The sequence below is a fragment of the Hypomesus transpacificus genome, unplaced genomic scaffold (genome assembly GCF_021917145.1).
Source record: "Hypomesus transpacificus isolate Combined female unplaced genomic scaffold, fHypTra1 scaffold_260, whole genome shotgun sequence".
NCBI classification, from domain to species: Eukaryota; Metazoa; Chordata; class Actinopteri; order Osmeriformes; family Osmeridae; genus Hypomesus; species Hypomesus transpacificus.
Window position 1 is genome coordinate 37794 of NW_025813787.1, and position 20932 is coordinate 58725.

Here is a 20932-nt window from a genome sequence, read left to right on the forward strand (position 1 = left end):
AAATGTTTACGATGAACATCGTTTGCATGGTTCTCTGGAAATAGCAGGAGGTTCATGAACAACGTCATCCATCCCAGTCTGCTGTGAACATCCCCACGCTCACGTCTCTCCTCAGGTAAGGTGCATTTAAGGACACCTGCACATTCCACACTTATCTGCTCCTTCTTCATAGTATAGGTCTTAGATGGATTGTCTTCCCAAAAGCTTTGTTAGAATAAATATCGGTATTGAATTAACTTAGTCAAACAAATATATTATGAATGGAATTATTGTGTATCAGTTCAGTCATTTTGTATGTATGAATCTTCAGTAGGGCTGCAACTAACGATTATTTTAATAATCGATTAATCTGTCAATTCTTTTTTTGATTAATCAATGAATCGGATAAAAAAACAAAAAAGCATTCATTTCCAACCCTTTATTCAAAAACAGAACTGACAGTGCAAATTCACAGTGCAAAAAATCTTCAGAATGTGCACAAACAGGCACACAATTTTGAAAAAGTTATTAATATTAGCGTGGATTTAATGCTATTTACAGGGATGAGCGATTTATTTGACTTTTGTGTAAAACTTTATAGTAAATTGAAAGGTTGTGGAAGTAGGACAGACTATTAGAATAATCTGGTGTATATTTAAGATTTTTTGACACAGAATTAAGATTTGCGAGGATTAAGCTATTTTCAAAGATTTGTGATTTTCTATCATTTTATTTGAAACATCACTGAAAATGTTGAGGCTGTGGAAGTATACCAGACATTGTTAAGATACTCTGGTGTCTGCTTGAGGTTTTATATTCATAAAAATATTATAAAAGTCTATTTTTCAAAATGGTATGGGTAGTTTTCACCCGGTTCCTAATGCAACGCTGCAAAGTAGCGTCTTCCGAATGTGAGACGAATGTCGAATATGAAACTAACTTCACCTCAGTCAATTAACACACTGTTTCGATGTATTTAGTGTGAAATGCTCCCACACCTTGGATGACTTGGGTCGTAGCTTCTCTGCCATGTTTCAGAACAACGTTACTCGACGTCTCTCCGATGGCCTTTCCTCTACCTCCGCACTCAACTAAACTTTGTTTTTTTATACTCAAACATCTCCACGACTTATTGAGTGGCGTAATAGTCTTACGACACAACAAATCGATAATGAAATTTGTTGCCAACGTTTTTAATAATCCATTTTAATCGATTTGTTGTTTAATCGATTTGAATTGTTTCGTGTGTGTCTGGGTATACAGTATTTAACCAATTGTGTGTGTGTGTGTAAATATGTGTGTGTGTATCCATGTGTGTATCCATGTGTGTATATGTGTGTGTGTAGATCAGAGCCATGCAGTGCAGAGTCTCATCTGTTGCCCTGCTCCTTGGTAAGAGTCTTTCAAGTCATCAGTCTAGTCAACACACTTCCTACAACCTTCCAGCCTCTCCAGCTCAGGACAAACTCAGTAATGAGATGATTATGTTTTTCAGAGTTCTGGGTGCTCTCTGCCTGTGCACTCCATCAGTATCATGTGGTCAATATTCATATGACTTGGCCTGCTGCCCAGAGCTACTGTAGAGAGCACTTTGTTGACCTGGCGACCTTAGACAGTATGGAGGACATGCAGGGCCTGAAAGACCAGATGAAATCATATCCTGGATGGACTGTTTGGACAGGACTGACTAGAGTCAGTAGTGTCAGCAGCTGGAAGTGGTCTCTTTCAGGCAGTCAGTTCTACAGAGAAGGAGAGACGGAGTACAGGAACTGGGCCCAGCCAGAGCCAATCACAGGCCAGCCCTGCGCTGCACTGGTCAGAAATGAAGCAGGAGTATGGAGAGACTATGCATGTACAAATACTTACTCTTTTGTCTGTTCTAACATTGGTGAGTTAGAATGTTCTATTCCTAAAAACACATATTTCATTTGTTATTAGATGCATGTTTGCTTGCCATGTCCTTCTAGATGAAATAACCGATAAAAACACTTTTGTTTTAAAGGCGGAGGATTGATATTCTTTTATGAGGTAATATGTTGGTAACATATTGAAATACATGACTAAATAATATTAATGATGGATACTCTTAGGTAATGATCCTGGCAAGCCAAAGTACATCCTGGTTCTAGAACCAAGAACTTGGAGAGACGCTCAGCTCTACTGCAGACAGAATTACACAGACCTGGCCAGCATCAGGAACCAGACTGAAAACATTGAGATACAGCAACTTGTTCTGGGAGAGAATTCATCTGCAATCGTCTGGATCGGTCTGTTCAAAGACGACTGGAAGTGGTCAGACGGGTCTACCTCCTCCTTCAGATACTGGATGAGTGGCGATCCAGAGGATGGCTCTAACTATGACTGTGCCAAGTCAAATCCACATAATTTATGGGAGTGGTTCAGTTACCCATGTATTCGTGTCAGTAATTTAATTTTCCACAATGGTGAGTGAGACTTGGCAGCTGCCAGTGTGGTTTGAACGTGTCAGTGGTGTATTCTAGGTGATGAGCAGGCCTATACTAACAAGGGTTTCCTGTATGTCCTCTGTTAAAGAGCAGTGATACATGGTGGGGGACTTGGCAGAGTGACAGTATGCCCTCTACTTCATACTAGACCACACCACTGAAATGGGGGTTTCACTACAGCATGAAAGCTTGCAGGGTGTTTGTAGGAGATCACATGTAGTTAATAAACCTGCTCACCAGATGGATGGAATAAGACTCAATTAATACTCAAATACAATCTATATTATTTGGTGGTGAATTACCCATAACAAAAACTAACATTTTGTTTGAGCATAAAAGCATTATAAAGAGCCGTGTCACTACTGTAAAGGGAATCTTGTCAACCATGCATTACATGTCAGTCTATTTACCTTTATAATCCTGCATGATGTACTGATAATAATACAACTGTGTTATAAAGGATTCTTCCTCATTCTCACCCCAGGGAGCATCACAAGCACTACGACCCCGAGCACTCTGGGTACAACAACAGGAAGTGCTACGACCCCGAGCACTCTGGGTACAACAACAGGAAGTGCTACGACCCCGAGTACTCTTGGTACAACAGGAAGTGTTAAGACCCCGAGCACTATGGGTACAACAACAGGAAGTGCTACGACCCCGAGCACTCTGGGTACGACAACAGGAAGTGCTACGACCCCGAGCACTCTGGGTACACCAACAGGAAGTGCTACGACCCCGAGCACTCTTGGTACTACAACAGGAAGTGCTACGACCCTGAGCACTCTTGGTACAACAGGTAGTGTTATATTCAGATAGGGTTAGATATTTTCTTTACTTGAGAAACTGTGATGTACCACTTCATTATAAAGTCTGCCTCCTAATTCTTACCTTCCCTCACTTAGGGAGCACCACTAAGACTCCTACTAAGGTGAAGCTGGTGGGGAGAGTGGAACTGGTTCCTAATTCACCTTCGGACTTAGAGGATCCTGCCATGTTGGACTCCATCTTGCAGCAAGTGAGTGTCTCTGTGTGAGGGAAGGCAGTCCTCTGACTGTACATGATGTGTAGTCAAAGTCTCAGTCATTACAGACAACCAGCAGTTACACCCAAGAACGATGTAAAGATTGTTTTTGCCGTAAGAATACCCTTTACAGATGTAGCTGACAGTGACAGGTTGGTGAAACACACATACTGATCCAAGACTAGTTTAGTGTTCTACATTAAACCCTATAATGTGGTGTAACCATGACAGTGTGACTGTGCCCCCAGATGAAGGCAGCTGGGAGGATCCCAGAGCATGGCACGCTGAGATGGAAGAAGCAGAAGGATGGGAAGGTTTTCCACAAGAAGGAGGAGGAGGAGGGAGGAAGAGGAGACACGTGTCACTAACAAGTCACAGCTACTAAATGTTGTTAGTTGTCTCTTGTATCTCTGACAGTGTCGATGATGTCAATGACATTTCTGTAACTAGCACATGATATCCTTATCAATTCGTACAGTTTATTTGTTCTAGATCAGGTGGTGGGGTAACATGAAATGAAGTAAAGCCTACTGATCTTGTGGCCTTGTCTTATCAAGTGATACAGCTACATGTTTCTAGCCTGGCTGCCAGCCCACAAAATAATTTGGTCGGGAAGTTGGGTCAGGGGTAGCTCGGTTGGGGAAAAACTATATCAGAACAAGAGCTGTTCGGACCAATCAAATTTTCAGGGCGGGCTTTATACGATGATGGGCAAATGATCAACAGTAACGTAATCAACCACGGCACCAAAGAGCGCTTGGGTTGTTTTCAACAAACAACATACTACGTTGCTCTGATTGGTTGTAGGTCTATTCAATTGAGCGAAGAGGCATTTTTTACGAGTTCGGTTGAAACACGCCCCATACTCACAGCCCAACGGAGAGTTCAGAATGACAAAGTCAGGCTAACATGTTTCAATACCTTGTAATTAGGGCTGTGAAATGATTAAAAATTTTCATCAAATTAATCACAGGTTTCTGTGGATTAATCATGATTAATTACATTGGAATTTGTCATTAGTGTGCGTCTTTGATTTTGCGGTACCTTGATGCTCGAGTCACCCGTTGCTACTCGCAAAACTTTGGTAAACCCCTCGTCCTCAACAATATCAATCGGTCTACAGCTTTTTGCAATACATTTGGCAACTGTGCTAGTCACCTTGAGGTGACTAGCACAGGCAGACTTAGTGAGGGCCCTACGCTGTTCAGTGAGGGTGGTTTGGCGTATTCTACTTGAACTCCCCTCGCCAACCAACGCATGCTTTGCGGGGGCAGCAACCTAAGCAGGGAGGCCCAGACTTCCCTCTCCCCGGCCACTTCCACCAGCTCTTCCTGGGGGACCCCGAGGCGTTCCCAGGCCAGCCGAGAGACATAGTCCCTCCAGCGTGTCCTGGGTCTTCCACGGGGCCTCTTCCCAGAGAAAACTTTCATGAATGTAAAATATTTTCCTAAATTCAATTCAGAAGAAATTCCTTCTTAAATTCTTCTTAACTGCGTTTGAGAATGAGGCCCATTGCTCCTTTTCATACTAGAAGTCTTAGATGTATTGTCTTCTCAAAAGCTTTGTTAGATTTTATATCGGTATTGAATTAACGAAGCCTGCAACATCGGCCAACAATCACTGAGTACCATAGCCCTACTAACATGTAGGACAACAGTATACTACAGTATACTTGCATAAAAAGCTTAAAGTAGATGTTGATAACTTACTGGTTCTCATTTCTGAATGTACGGATGATGGGTGCAGAAGTGAAGCAGCTCAGGTAGGGCTGAACTCTCTGCACAGCCTCCCTCATACTGAATCCAGGGTTGAGCAGGTGGAAGGGGAGGTTAGACCATTTCATTAGGGGGGCCAAGCTGGGGCCAGTTGTACGATTAAAGGGGCCTGTTGTACTATTAAAGGGGCCAGTTGTACTATTAAAGGGGCCAGTTACATTAAACATTATTGTTGTCATATAGTTTTCTTCACTGCACTGCAGGCATTAACAGAAATTGGTCTCAGGTTTTGATGATTGCATTTCAAATGTCAATTTTAATGTGTTCTTAAACAAATGGGAAAAACTGCAAGCCTAACTGTTGCCTTTTATAGACGCTTGTGGCGCACTCCGAGACGGTACTGGGACAGTGAGGAAACAAGTTAGTTGCGAGCCCTGGGTTAGCGGTGGGGTTGAGGGAGGAGGATATAAAATAAATTCACGACAAGTCAAAAATGATTCTAAACACAACAGCAAAGTAAACAGCCTCCAGCCCTCCCACCCCCCCTGACCCCACCCCCCTGACCCCACGCCCCCCCGCCCTCCGACCCCACGCCCTCCGACCCCACGCCCCCCGACCCCACCCCCCTGACCCCACCCCCCTGACGTACCTGGGGGCACCAGGTGGTGGCTGGGCCTGCAGTAAGGCCTGAGGATGAGGACCCTGGCCAGGGACCACACTTGGCTGGGCTGGACCACCAGCTCCACTGACTCCACCTGGCCAGCGTGGCTGAACCACAGCCCGGGGAAGAGCAGCATCTGGGGATCAACGTTTCTGTATGAGTACCCAGGGGGGACATTGGTTCAGTACCCAGGGGGGACATTGGTTCAGTACCCAGGGGGGACATCGGTTCAGTACCCAGGGGGGACATCGGTTCAGTACCCAGGGGGGACATCGGTTCAGTACCCAGGGGGGACATTGGTTCAGTACACAGGGGGGACATCGGTTCAGTACCCAGGGGGGACATCGGTTCAGTACCCAGGGGGGACATTGGTTCAGTACACAGGGGGACATTGATTCAGTACCCAGGGGGGACATTGGTTCAGTACCCAGGGGGACATCGGTTCAGTACACAGGGGGACATTGGTTCAGTACCCAGGGGGGACATTGGTTCAGTACACAGGGGGACATCGGTTCAGTACCCAGGGGGGACATTGGTTCAGTACACAGGGGGGACATCGGTTCAGTACCCAGGGGGGACATCGGTTCAGTACCCAGGGGGGACATTGGTTCAGTACACAGGGGGGACATTGGTTCAGTACCCAGGGGGACATTGGTTCAGTACACAGGGGGGACATTGGTTCAGTACCCAGGGGGACATCGGTTCAGTACACAGGGGGACATCGGTTCAGTACACAGGGGGGACATTGGTTCAGTACCCAGGGGGGACATTGGTTCAGTACACAGGGGGACATTGGTTCAGTACACAGGGGGACATTGGTTCAGTACACAGGGGGACACTGGTTCAGTACACAGGGGGGACATCGGTTCAGCAATCCATAGTTAAGACAAGACATCACCGCAATACAAATTCATAAGACAAAACCCAATATTTTAGTGTAATTTGTTTATATTATATACTGAGAACATTTAGTCATTTAGCAGACGCTCTTATCCAGCGCGACAGCGATACTGACTCACAAGAAGGTCATGCCAAAGGAATTAAACACACACACATGATATCTTATTTAGGCTGTATAAATATACACCTGCATGTTGGAATAAGGATATACAATAGTATAGGAGGGAGTGATTGGATGAGGCTCACCTCCACTCCGAGTTGGCTGGTTGCCGGGGCGATGGGGAGGGGGCGGAGTTGGGTCCTTGCGTACACGGCGGACATCAGAGGCACACCTGTCAGGTAACTGTCTGGAGACGGCAGAGACACTACAGGGAGCACAGAGGGACATATTTCATAGGGAAGAGAAAAAAACAACACTACTTTACAGTCTGTATCATCTTCTGTCCTTATCGGTTTCTAAAGTTTACTCTCTCGCACTCTCTCTCCATCCGTCTCTCCCTCTCGCATTGACATGCCGTGCTATTGTATATTCAAATAGTTTCTCTCTCGGAACAAAAGGAAAATGCCATTATTGTTCATCTGTCCTTCTCTTTATCTCTCTGCTTATCTCTCTCTCTGCTTATCTCTCTCTCTGCTTATCTCTCTCTCTGCTTATCTCTCTCTCCCCCCATGCTTCTCTCCCTCTCTCTTCTGGCCCTTTCTGTAATTTATTGGGTGAGCTCACGCCTCGGCGCGCACAACCATTGTTGTGGAAAGTTGAGGCTACTTAGTTCCCCTTCGTTCTTTTGGCGGCGTCATGGAGCCGACCAGCTAAATACTTTAGTAATACTCAAATACTTTAGCACAAGAGTTGCTACCTGCATTTACGGTACTACAGCTGGCAGCTGTGCTCCATTTTGCTTCTAGATTCAGGCCTAGCCCCGGTAAATTGTAGAGCTAGCTAACTACTATACTTCTGCTGTGTGGGAATCGCAGGAGCTAACCAGTCAAAGGTCGTACAAAAATACAGGGGCACACCCCACAATTTCCACAAATTGTACCCTCTCTAGTTCCCTCTCCCCTCTTTCTCTCTCTTTCCCCCTCTCTCTCTCCCCTTCTCTCTCCCCTGTACTTCCTCTCCCCCCGTCCCTCTCCCCCCGTCTCTCTCCCCCCGTCTCTCTCCCCCCGTCTCTCTCTCTCCTTCTTCCTCTCCCCCCGTCTCTCTCCCCCCGTCTCTCTCTCCCCGTCTCTCTCTCCCCTTCTCCCTCCCCTTCTCCCTCCCCTTCTCTCTCCCCTGTACTTCCTCTCCCCCTGTCTCCCTCCCCCCTGTACTTCCTCCCCCCCATGCCTTACCTGTCACCTGGCTCTCACAGAGGGAGAGATGTTCTTCTTCACATGCTGTCGTCCTCCGCTGCCCTCTGGTCCCTAGGGCCACCAGGGGGCAGTCTCCCAGCCCCATCCCAGCCCTGCCCCACCCGGGGGCCCTCGGCTGGGGGCCCTCTGCCCCCCCGCGCCCCACCCACACCCAGGCACCGGCTCTCCTATAGACAAATGGAGAGCGTAAACAATTTATTAAGCACTAATAAATAAATTCAAACAAAGTTACATAAGTCAAGCAAAAATGCTTATTTTTGAGAAATAACGAAGATAAAGGACTAAACAAAAGAAATCTAAACAATACACATTTACACTGCCACAAAAATACAAAATAATGTTATAAATTTATAAATGTTATACTTGGAAAAGAAAAAAATCCCATGTCCGTATTCACCTCAACATAAACTCAACTTCTCGTTACTCACGTTGGGAAGGCGTTCTGGATGAACAGCAGGTGGTCTGGACCTTGTACCCTCGCCAGCTCTCCTCCTGCCGTAAGTGTGCACCCCCCCCGCACCTCCGACCACGCCGCCGCTGCTCCTGACAGCCAATAGCATCGCAGCGTCGCCAGGTCGACCTGGGCTCCCGCGGGGCACAGAGTCTCCTCTGAAACACGAGGAAGAAAACTCAGATGAGCGATAAACAGACCGCCCAAAACTCGATGAGCTTGAGTTAACACAGTCCCAACAATCACACACCACAAACAACAATAACTTATTTCTGTTGGGTTTAGAATGTTTGGAAAGTCAACTGTCATTCTCACACTGTCCCAACAAACACCAAAAGGCACATCACACCAAGCCAACAGCTGTTGGCTGCTGCTGGTGTGTGGGCAGTGTGATCTGAGCTACAGTTTGTTGTTCTCACCTCCCACTGAGGAACGCAGGGAGGCCCACATGCTCCAGAGCTGCAGCAGGATCACAGGGGCCGTCATCTCTGTCCTCTGGGACTCCCAGCTGGGTGGAGGAGCTCGCGACAGCCGACAGGAGCTCTGTAGCTTCTGCACATCGGTGGGCGTTCGGACTGAGGGTCCCTTGGGTGCTTGGTTGTCTTCTCTCTCTTTTTGTCTCTCTCTTCCTCTCTTCTCCCTCTAGCTCTCTCTTCCACTCCCCTCTCCTTTTTTTACCCCCTCCCTCTCTCTGGCTGTTTTGTTTCTCTGCCCAAGGGATCCTACTCTGCCCCTCCTCCTTTCCCCTTTAAGTCTAACTCTTGTCTCTTTCTCACTGCCCGCCCCCCCATGTCTTGTATTGTGCCTGTCTGTGTCTACATTTCCATCTCAAAACCTCTCTCTCTCTCTCTCTCATCACTAGCTTCATCTCCCAGTTACCCGTCCCTCTCCCATCTCTCCCCCACCCTCTCCCAAGTCAGAGTGAGTTATGAGCTGTGGGGGGGGATGCCATTGTTTTCAAGGCCCGCTCGTCCCTCTCTCCAAGGCTGGGTGACAGTGCTCGTCTCTGGGCAACGGACCCAGGGGCAGGGTAGAGAGAGGAGGCCAGGGGGGGGGGGGGCAGGGGAGGCCTGAAGGGGGCAGGGTAGAGAGAGGAGGCCGGGGGGGGGGGGGGCAGAGCTGTTGAAGACCCCAGACTGAGGAGAGACAGGGCAGGAGTCTCACATGGGGATATGGGCCTGGGTCCATTATACTAGCCAGGCTTAAGCCCCCCCGATGAGGCCAAGAGACTACTGTGACAGTAATGTTGACATCGGTTGGTCTGCGGTTTCTCTAGTGAGACTTCTGGGCCAGTTTAGCTAAAAAAAAAAAAATAATAGTTGTTCCAGAAGTCCTCTTATAAATACTTCTGGAGTATACAACCGGTCTAGGTTGCCGGGGGAGCAAAGAGCGTCATTCGAGCCTCTTTTCTTCTTGTGCTTGTTGACTCGGTGTAAAACACACAGCAAGTAAACCGTCTAAAGAACTGAACGCCTTGTGACGCACATGCCAGGGAAAGAAAAGTTTTTTTTCTCTTCTTTTTTTTAAGGAGAGGATGCCGTTAGAGTTGCCTGGCGACGGAACAGATAAAAACCGTGGTTAGGGGTGTCAGTTTAATGGGCAGTCTGGACAGCAGCAACATGAGAACATGGGTTAGTTTCATAAATTGTAACACCATGTTATACTAGGAGTGTGTTTGTAGATCATATTGTAGTGGTTGACAAGGGATTGAGGACTTCTACTCAATTTTTTCCTCTCAAACTGAAAAGTTTGGAGGATGCGGGCATCGATCCCGCTACCTCTCGCATGCTAAGCGAGCGCTCTACCATTTGAGCTAATCCCCCTGCACAACCTCTGTGGAATTATACGGATTATTAGTCTTATCGACAGAATTTTCTTAATTTTAAGTGTATTCAGGGAACATATTGATTAACTACATGTGTGTATAGTGAAAATTGCAAGTTTACAATACCCAAAGACTACATGCATTTTGATATATTGTTCAAATTCGTATCTCAAAAATCTTAGAAAGACTTTTATTTTGAAGCTGCCTTCAGAATGAGGAAGGTTGAATCAGGAAGTGGACAAGCAGGCTTGGCTGCCGCATGGCTCGACTGACCATTTTCCCAATAACAACATACTGATATTTTAACTCTTGAATATTGTGTAATTAACTGGTGATATTGTAGCATTGTTAATCTTGACAATATTTTTTTCAATTTAGTTTTAGTACCAGTCACTGACTGAGTATTTTAAGGGGTTAAACATTAAAGTTATTTTTTTGTCTTTTTTTGTCCTAGTCAACTCAATGGCACTCGAGTTTTGATTCGTTTTTTTTAAGGAACATTAGTCATAATTTCCTTAGAATTTATGACTATTTGCAGCAATGGCTGCAAACATTTTATTGATAAGTATGCATACCTTGAAGTATATTTTAGTCATCTAGGTTGAGAATATGTAACTGACTTACAAGCACAACATAACATTCCCTGAACCCATAAAAAACTTTGAGCTATATTAATATGATATGAAATGTTGTCCTAAAAGGGGAATTAACATAAGTGGGTTTTGTTGACACCAAGTATTTAAGTACACTTGGAGTCAGGGGAATTCGAACCGGAGACCTTGGGTTCCACTCTCCTGCTTCCATAAAGCAAGCAAGCAAAATGTATTTATAGAGCACTTTAAATCCAAAGTGAACACAAAGTGCTGTACAGTAAAAACAATCGATAAATACATAAAAGCCTTAAATACAAAAACTCACGTTTCATACAATACAAAGACACATCATGCAAACACCCAATTCCATCTATATAACCAGACGTGAATTTTCAATTTCAGTTTTCAAAGGCCAAAGCATAAAGGTAAAAACTGAATATAGTAGAGCGTTCGCTTGGCAGACATTTATGAGCAACATGAATATAATTGATTGGACCTTATGGCTAGTTTCATAAATTGTAACACCATGTTACACTAGGGGTGTGTTAGTAGATCATATTGTAGTGGTTGACAAGGGATTGAGGACTTCTACTCACTTTTTTCCTCTCAAACGGAAAAGTTTGGAGGATGCGGGCATCGATCCCGCTACCTCTCGCATGCTAAGCGAGCGCTCTACCATTTGAGCTAATCCCCCTCTCAGAACTGCGTGCAAATTTAGGACATAAGAGTCTTCCTGCCCGCCTTATCTTTATTTTACATGTATTTAGGGCACATTGATAAATTGTGTGTATATGTTGTTGTTTTATATGTTTTATATTTTACAATACAGTAACACTAGTATTCTGATACCTTTTTTAAATTGTATCTCAAATACTAGAGACTTTTATTCTGAAGCTGCCTTCAGAACAAGGAAGGTTGAATAAGGAAGTGGTGAGCTGACTTGGCTGACACAGCTGTTGTAAAAATCTTGAGACGTATGCATACCTTGAACCATGTGTCAAGTAATCTAAGCTGATAATGTTACTGCATTGCAAGATAATGGCTTATGTGCCCTGAATCCACAAAGAACTTCGACCTATATGGTCATTCAATTTAGTTATAAATTGCTCTTATAAAACGCTCTGGATAAGAGCGTCTGCTAAATGACTAAATGTATAAAAGGTAATTACCATATATAGCTGTGGTTTAAAACATAAGCACACTTGAAGGCAAGGAGAATTACTTTTCTGTCCTGGAGGGGACTCGAACCAGAGACCTTGGGTTCTACTCTACCTGCGCCGTAACCACTGAACATGGTACTACGCTCGCTTAACAGAATTTTACTATCAACATGAATTGATATTATGTTTAAAAGGACTTCAGTTTGGTTATCAAATGTAACAAATTTACATTAACTCACATTGCAAAAAACAAAGAGTGTGTTTGTGGTTCTTTAAGTCTATCTTATTACACTTACCATGCAAATTTCATGACAATGTTGTTATACTGAAGATTTGTTAACTGTGGAAATCAAATTGTAGTAAAATGAAGCCTAGCCTAGCTGATGCAAGGGAGTGAGACCCTTCTGTATATTAAGTAGTTTTTCTCCTTGTATGGAAAAGGTTGGAGGATGCGGGCATCGATCCCGCTACCTCTCGCATGCTAAGCGAGCGCTCTACCATTTGAGCTAATCCCCCTTATAGAACCCTCTCCGAATTATACATATTAAGAATCTTTCTCACCGTACTATCTTCATTTTAAGTGTATTTAAAGCACATTTTCATAACTTGCATGTGTATATGGAGAAAATATCTATAGTTTACAAGACCCCAAGACTATATGCAGTTTGATATATTGTGCAAATACATTTCTAACGTAACCTAAAGAACTTTTATTCTGAAGCTGGTTAAATAAGGAATTGGATGAGCCGACTTGGCTGACACGTGACTTCTTCTGACGACTTTCCCATTAAAGAAATAGACATTTTAATCAATAACGTTGTAACGATGTATTGACAGTAATTTAAATTTTAGTCCCATTCACTTACTGAATATTGTATTTGGTTTAACATGTTTAGGCAATGTTTTAATCATAATTTTCTTAGACCGTTTCATGGTGCTGTGGTGGTATCTGATAATACTAATAGGAATAATCTCCTGACTGTAAAAATGTCATTGAGAAGGGTGCATTCCTTGAACTAAATGTATCCCACTTGAAAACGAATGTCTATGGCGCATGGAATCCCTAAAAACCTTTGAGTTACACTAACATTCAATTTAGTCTAAAGGGAATTAACCTAAATAGCCCTGCTTGACACCATGTATACATGTACTTTGCATGCACACTTGGGGGCAGTATGAAGAATTAGTGCTTAGTTACACGTGCAAATGTCTGCATGCAAATTCTGGTTAAAAAGGAAAATAACAAATTAGCTAACGCTAGGTCACATTAGCAAACATGTTTGAAGTGTTTCCCTCTTCCAACACACGGTTAAAGTGATTTGAAGGCCCCAAGAAAACCCAACACGAGGCTTTTCACCATTTTGCTTAATGCAATCAAACCTAGTTAACGCTAGGCTAGCTAACAAACAACCAAAACATCGAAGGCAGCTCTTTTCAACATTTTGTTTTTATTATTTAATTAAGATAATTATGTTTAAATATATCTGGCAAAGATGTGGAGCAGCTTCACTATTGATTATTAGTTTTACTCACATATTTTCTGCTCTGTGTAGTTGCTCAGGTCGATTACGATGGTGGTGCAGCCAGGTGAAACTACTACTGGATAGGGAGCTGCATGGGGCGCTGCAAGAGAGTGTCTGGTGGGCCATACTGTCTGTTGGTGTGGCCTCAAACACTTTCCTCGCACACTGTAGCTGGTTCACCGCAATCAGGAGATGTTATAACTGTATAGAAGTTGTTGAAGTTGCGGTGGGTGCACAACAGGCTGAGGCAGCTGTAGGCCTAAGTTTAGGCTAGCTAACGATGTTAGTGGTAGTTAACTAGCTCGCTCAACTTCTTCAACCAACGACAACGTTCCACGTGTTGTAACGTCAGCTACAGTACTTGTTGCTCCCCCCTCGTGTACTGTTAATTAAATAATTGCGTGTGTGTGTTAAGGCAAACTTTCCGTAAAATGGGCATCTTCATTTTGCACTTCATGAACGCGTGTTGACCAAGACCGACTGTGTAATATCGAGTAGCTAATCGACTGGCTGCTTCGTCACTAGATTGGCAAATTCTGGAAGGGCAAGGTGGAAAAGACCATTTAAAGTTCAATGGGGGTGATTATAAATATTGGCAAAAAAATAGATTTCATTGGATAGGCTCACATTTACATACAGACATTTTAATTTGTTTGTAAATGTGACAAAGTGAAAGGTAATTGTTTCATAATTATTTATTTTTTATGAAACAAAAATCATGAGACCTTTTTGCGCAATTACAATTGCCCATGCCTTCTCTCACCATGTGGTTAGGGGTCCTCGACGGCTGACGTCGAATTGCAATGTTATTAGCTAGCTAAATTTGACGAATTGACATGATATTCGTAGCTTATCAAAGTTTTAATTTAAAGTTAACGAAGGAAATTGAGGGAGAATTTTAGTTGTGCAGACAATGAATGCAAGACTTTGCGTGGTAAGTGGAGCAGATTACACGTCACTAGACTATAGCTAAGCTAACTTGTAGCTACAGTAGCAGACTGACAGTGTTTTCTCACCAGAAGTCACTTTTTAAGCTGGCTCTGTCTGCAACCAAATATGTCAAATTTACACAAGCCACAAAAATATTTTGATAATCTTCATGTCAGCTTGAATAGTTTGTTTTGAATTACAGGGTTACACGGGTGGAACTTAAGCACTGAAATGCCTTCTTGCATACGTACACATTAAAACCTTAACACAGATCATGCAAACGTTTACAAGGTAGCGTTAAATGCAGAAACAAAAAACGTTGTGGGAGTGATAGGCCGAGGCATACAAAATTCAGAAACCATACAGTTTGAGGGGTAACAACATTATTCAAATTACACTTATTGAGCTATTTATCTCCATATAGCTTAATTTGTGTAATTTTAATAACATAATAAGACGTTTGGGAGATTAAAGTGGTGGTTGAAAATGGACCGTTCTTCCTCTCTCCTAATCACTGTGAAAGTCGGTACTTTTTAAATACTTTAAAAAAATATTTTAAAACACAATGGGTTATAGACGTTTTGGGACATTGGGACCCTCTAATTTTCCCTATTCTGTCTCATTTTAATTTGTTCTCCCATCTTCTACTTTTCCTTCTCCCCCATTGTTCCTCCGCATCTTTAGCGGTAATGGTAGAAAGCTCCCATGGAATGCGAGAGGTCGGTGGATCGATGCTCGCAGCACCTTTTTTCACAAGGTCCTCCGTCGTATTAACTCAGTTACTTCCGTATTCAACCAACTTCAGAATAAAAGACAAATTATATTTTTTGGCTGCAAACTTTTTTTTTTAAAGGTTATTTGAGATATGGATATCAAAATGCATATAGCCTTTGGGTATTGTAAACTATACACGTAGTGTACACATACTCATGCAATAAATCAATATTTAATACATACTTAAGATAAAATAGGAAGAATTTTCTTAACTGTTGACGTTGTTGTAGGCGGGGGATTAGCTCAAATGGTAGAGCGCTCGCTTAGCATGCGAGAGGTAGCGGGATCGATGCCCGCATCCTCCAAACTTTTCAGTTTGAGAGGAATGATGAATCAGAAATGCACAGTTCATCTCGGTGATTAGAGTCAACTACCGGTGTGTATCGGGTCACATCTTGGCTACCACACACGGGGAACAAGAAAGAATATTAAGAATGCAACATAATCTCGGTAACAGTAGCTCTAGCTAGCTAATAAAATTATGGTGAACGAAAAGTAATAAAAGTTATAATATTCTAAATACCTCAACTACAACCTTACAATAAAATTCATTTTATTACAGTAGTGCATGGCACAGACAGTGCTGCCAATATGACAAATGATCTTCACGGGCCAGTTGTTCAAAACATTAAATCTGGATCAGAATTATCTGGATTTTGAAATCCCATGTTTTGCTATCCAGGATCAGGTAATCAATTTTACTTTTGTACTGGTTTGTCAAAGCAACTTTGGATTGGATCACCCTGATCCAGATACAAACTTTTCAAGATTACCAAATCCGGATTGTAAATGAGACTACGTATAACAATGTAGGCCAATATATTAGGCTAGCCAAGTAAAGAAGAGGTTCAATAGCCAGCATTGGGTCGCCTTGAAGTGTTTTGATTTGAAGACACAGAAAAAAGTAAAATAAAACAATCATAACAGTCAGAGCTGTCATCTGACCCACAAACAATTGAAAAAAACATATACAGCACCAGTCAAAAGTTTGGACACATTTTCCCATTCATGGATCAGTTGTATTCCAATTCTACTAAAAAGTTTTCATGGGAAATGTGTGTGTATGTTCTTCACAAATGCAATGCGAATATTTTGAAAAAGTTTTTCAAAATCTAAAAAAGGCTAAACGTCCAATAAATAACAAAATTAAAGAACTGTCAAAGTTAGTCTTCTGTTGTGGAGACTAGCTTTTTGAAACTCTACTTTTAGGAGGCGGATCTCAAATTGGGCTTTGGTTTGCTGAAGTTGGCGAAAAGTGATTTGTTCTACTGCCAGAATAATCTGTACTTCTGCTCTTACATATAAATAAATATATGAATTACATGATACAAATATTTGACCAATTTCACGTTTTATTAAATTTTGTTGCTGAAATCCACCTTACTGCTGGGCTCAGAATGATTTTGAATTTTTGGATCAAAGGTATCCCAATTATACAAAAAAGGTTTTGAACAACACATGTTGAAGGTTTAATCCAAATCAAAACCAATATTGGATTGCGTAATCTAATCAAATTGTTCTTTTTCTTATTTTTTTTGCAACTCATTTTCAAGATTTGATCCAATACAAAAGCCGTAATCCGATCGCATCACTTCTGAAAAACTGGCCCAGGTCCTCCACATTGAGATTTTCCCATCCCAGGAAGTCTACAACTTCATGAACGGAAGTACTTAATAGCAAGAGTGAAGTGGTGGTTGTCGTCTGAGGTAAACAGCGATAAATCGCGAAACTAATTACATATATTTTGGGTAACGTTTAACGGCGATCTCTTTGATGCGTGTTAAACAACTGGAATAAAAATATGAAGTTTTAAAGTTGTTTCGTTTGAATAAACATGCTGTGTGCCAGAGCCCGTTTACGGCTAACCCCATATTAGACATGCCCTGTTATATGTCTAGCTAACGAACAGGTTAGCACGCACAGGGCTCAGGCGCTAGTCCTGTATTATCAGCCGAGAAGACTTCTATACACTTGGTTATTAGCAGTGGCTTCCCATTCCCGTAGTTGTAATGGCAACCTGTATATATGGGGACACTCACTGTGACGTGATATGTTAGCTAGGCAGGTTAAATCCGAAATGGAATGATGGTTACAGCAAGGTAACGAGTTAATATATGAGGTTAACATAAACTGAACATCCATGCATCATTCATACCTATTCCCTTTACATAAACTATTGTTTCAGACTTTTTCAATTGGTACCGAAGCAGGAAGAAAATGGACTTTAAAGAATGTTATAGTGACACGGTGTCCTCGGTGGCCGCGGCAGCGCGCGCGGGGTGCAGGCGGAGGCTACGGACGCTGATCCACCGGGGCTGTAGCATCGACAGCAGGGATAACCGCGGCTGGAACGCCCTGCATGAAGCTGCATCTGCAGGCTCTGCCGACTGTGTACGCGAGCTCATCTCTGCTGCTGGTACGATCACAGAACAACAATAGTTATAAAGGCCTCCTCTTATGGGCAATGTAACTGGTAGTTAAGTTTCATAACTAGCTATTAAGATTCATTTGAACAGTCCCAAAAGAAACAATGTACATTATTATCAAAAGCGAAGCACGAGGAGCGGGGCAATTGAACCCTTGAACCTCTTGATCTGTTGTCAAATGTGTCTCTTATGAGCTATACACATAACGTTTGAACAACCTTCACATCTCAAAATACTGAGATACTCTTTCTCCGTTACCAGTGGCCACCTCACGAGGCGGCAGTAGCTATCTCGCTGCCAGGACTCATGAGGGGGAGACAGCCTTGCATCTGGCTGCTCACTGTGGCAACCTGGCAGTGGTCAAACTGCTCATTAAGGCAAGAGCCAACATCAACCAGCCAACCAATGACGGCTCCTGTCCTCTGTACGCAGGTAACATAGATTCACACTCCAATACAGATATGCACACCTTGTTTTAGTTTCTTTCTTTTTTTCTCCAGTTGAGAAATTCTGACTGTTTCCCTCATTTACACGGGTACAGCTGTCAGTGCTGGACACAAAGAAGTTGTGGAGTTGCTCATCAGGAAGGGAGCAGAAGTCAATGGAGAACACACCTCCTCTTGCTGGTCCAGTCTCCACCTGGCTGCTTATAAGGTAGACCTCCACACAACATGCTGAAAACAACACTAACGTTGTATCTCTATACAGCTGATTCAAATGAATAAGTCGTCATCGAGCTCAGCAGGAGCTTAGTAACGACCATTCATTTGAATCAGGTTTGCTGGAGCAGGAAACATCCAGGACCCTGGACCCTGAGGGCCAGGATTTAACACCCTGGTGTAACAACACATGGGGGCCAGATGGCCGAGTGGTTAGGGAATCGGGCTACCAATCAGAAGGTTGCCGGTTCGATTCTCGGCCGTCCTATATGTCGTTGAGTAAATGTAAACTCGTGCTTGTTCTTTTCCCTGGCAGGGTTCCAGTGAGATGGTGCGCCTCCTGATTGCTGTGCCAGCCTGCAAGCTGGAAGCTCTTGACGATAATAATATCACCCCCTTGTTTCTGTCCGCACAGTATGGACGGAGGGAGTGCCTTCAGATCCTTATTGATGCAGGTACACAGCTGTGTGTGTGTGTGTGATTCCCCCCCTCCCTCCCCGTATACACATGTGCACCTGTGTGTCTGGTGTGCAGGTGCGGACGTGAACACTCAGGCTGCAGACCTTGCCACCCCTCTGATGATCGCGTCTCAGCAGGGGTACGAGGACTGCGTGAACACCCTCCTGGCCCACGGTGCCAACGCCAACATCCTCTGCAATGACATCTGGCCCCAGATCCCCATCCACGCGGCCGCTGAGTTTGGACACATAAGGTATCAGGCTGTAATAAGGACATCTGTCATGTTGTCCCATTTATGTTTTTCTCTCTCTAGAAACGTCCTGGTACTCATGTGTGCGTTTTGTGTTTGTTGCGTTGCGGGTGCCGTTTGACAGCATCCTGCGACGTCTGATCGCCGTGACGGACCGGACGTGCGACCGGGGGAAGGACCGGGTGAGCCCGCTGTACCTGGCCACGGACCAGAGGGAGTGTACTCAGGTGCTGCTGGAGGAGGGCTTCCACCCTGACGCTCAGGACTGCAGCTCCTTCATAGCCCAGTCGCCCCTCGCCAAGGCTCTGGCCCCCCTCCATGCCTCCAGCAGGACCCCCAGGTACTTGGAGCCCAGTACAGTCTGGTATGCACCAACCCTCAGCCTGGCAGTTCCTTTTTTCATGTATTTAACCTTTTATTCTCTCGCTCTCTCTCGCTCTCAGTGATTCAGCGAGGCTTTTGTTGGCTGCAGGGGCCACTCTGAACAAGGCGGTGTGGGCTTTCGCCCTGAACACCGACAAGCCAGAGACCCTGCAGTTCATACTACAGCACAGGAGAATCTGCCTGAGAAGGCTGGACCTGCTTCAGAGACCAGACCTGCCAAGCTGGGGCCTGTGCAGCCCGGCACAGTCCTACAGCTCCTTGTCCAGTCTGGAGGAATCCAGCGTGACCATGTCCAGTTCAGAGGAAACCAGCGAGGTTGTGTGCAGTTCAGATGAATCCAGCCAGAGCTGGTCCAGTCGAGAGCCGCCCGGTTGGAAGGCGTCCAGACCAAAGCAGTCGAGCGGGAACTCGTCCGTTTCAGGGGAGTTAAAGGATGTGTGGTTGAATGCAGAGGAGTTGACTTGGCTGGTGTTAGTGGCTGACAGGACAGTGCATCATGCCCCCTGCTGGCTCCCTTTGCTACTGCAGGCTGGATTGGAACCTTCCCTGCTCTTACGCTCAGACATGTAAGACACACACACACAGACAGACAGACAAACATAATTTCACACACACCTCTATTAAGAATGTTTTCCCTCAGTGTTAAATTGTCAGCTCATAATATTTCACCTCTTTTTTTCCGGTGTTATTTGCCTCAGATTGAAGAAGGCGAAGAGTGACGTTCTGAATTACCTCCTGGAGTTTGTGAATTGGTCGACTCTCTCCCACCACCTTCGACAAATACTTGACCAGCGACTAGAAGAGAAGACGTGGACTCCCAACGCACACCTAGGTCAGCTACGTACATCACCCACCAGTGTCAGTTACCAGTCACAGATGCCAAGGATCCCAGCGTGTTTGGTTAACTGACACAAATTGATTGTGTGTGTGTGTGTGTGTGTATATGTGTGTGTGTGTGTGTAGAAGGTGTGCCCCCTCTCTCTCACCTCTGCAGGCTCCAGGTTCGGGAGCAGTTAGGGGCTTATCCTTTGATGCAGACGCCCTGTGTCCAGCAGCTTCCCCTGCCCCGCCCTCTCCAGAAATACCTTCAGTTCACAGACATCATTCCTCCATAGCACAGCACACGCTACATCCACACCACCATCACGTTCTGTTGTTGGTTCTATCGTTGTCTACCTGCACCATATACTTAACCGCAAGCAGTTGAGTTTCCTGCTACTGTGACAAAAAAAAAAACGTTTGATATCTGATGTAAAGATGCCAAAGTTTTTCTGTTTGATAGTTGTATACTTGTTGTGTTAAATTTACTACCAGTTCTATTTGCAAGAGGTTGTTGCATTTAAAATAAAAAATATATATGTTTTTTACGATTTGAGTTGTGAGAGCATGACCGTAATAACT

General features: G+C 44.1%; 2 protein-coding genes and 4 non-coding genes across 6 annotated transcripts in view; 2 read left to right on the forward strand and 4 right to left on the reverse strand.

The window, feature by feature from the left end:
• Positions 1–9152, reverse strand: part of pkd1b (polycystic kidney disease 1b) — a 29756-nt gene extending 20604 nt beyond the window's left edge. The window contains exons 1-5 of the mRNA XM_047014589.1: positions 8968–9152; positions 8526–8706; positions 8077–8264; positions 6991–7109; positions 5833–5980 (exon numbers count right to left, since the gene is read on the reverse strand). Coding sequence (XP_046870545.1) covers positions 5833–5980; positions 6991–7109; positions 8077–8264; positions 8526–8706; positions 8968–9034 — 703 coding nt within the window. The 5' untranslated portion in view covers positions 9035–9152. The remainder of the gene's footprint in view (positions 1–5832; positions 5981–6990; positions 7110–8076; positions 8265–8525; positions 8707–8967) is intronic.
• A 1146-nt stretch (positions 9153–10298) lies between these two features.
• Positions 10299–10371, reverse strand: trnaa-agc. Its single transcript has one exon. It is a non-coding gene; the product is annotated as a tRNA-Ala (tRNA).
• Positions 10372–11587: 1216 nt separating this feature from the next.
• trnaa-agc lies at positions 11588–11660 on the reverse strand. Its single transcript has one exon. It is a non-coding gene; the product is annotated as a tRNA-Ala (tRNA).
• Positions 11661–12569: 909 nt separating this feature from the next.
• trnaa-agc lies at positions 12570–12642 on the reverse strand. Its single transcript has one exon. It is a non-coding gene; the product is annotated as a tRNA-Ala (tRNA).
• A 2943-nt stretch (positions 12643–15585) lies between these two features.
• Positions 15586–15658, forward strand: trnaa-agc. The gene has a single exon. It is a non-coding gene; the product is annotated as a tRNA-Ala (tRNA).
• Positions 15659–16972: 1314 nt separating this feature from the next.
• asb3 (ankyrin repeat and SOCS box containing 3) lies at positions 16973–20884 on the forward strand. The gene is made up of 10 exons (XM_047014601.1): positions 16973–17059; positions 17539–17769; positions 18041–18211; positions 18321–18433; positions 18755–18893; positions 18973–19150; positions 19272–19487; positions 19591–20097; positions 20230–20363; positions 20495–20884. The coding sequence occupies exons 2-10, from the start codon at positions 17571–17573 to the stop codon at positions 20644–20646; spliced, it is 1809 nt and encodes a 602-aa protein (XP_046870557.1). The 5' UTR covers positions 16973–17059; positions 17539–17570; the 3' UTR covers positions 20647–20884.
• Positions 20885–20932: the final 48 nt, after the last annotated feature.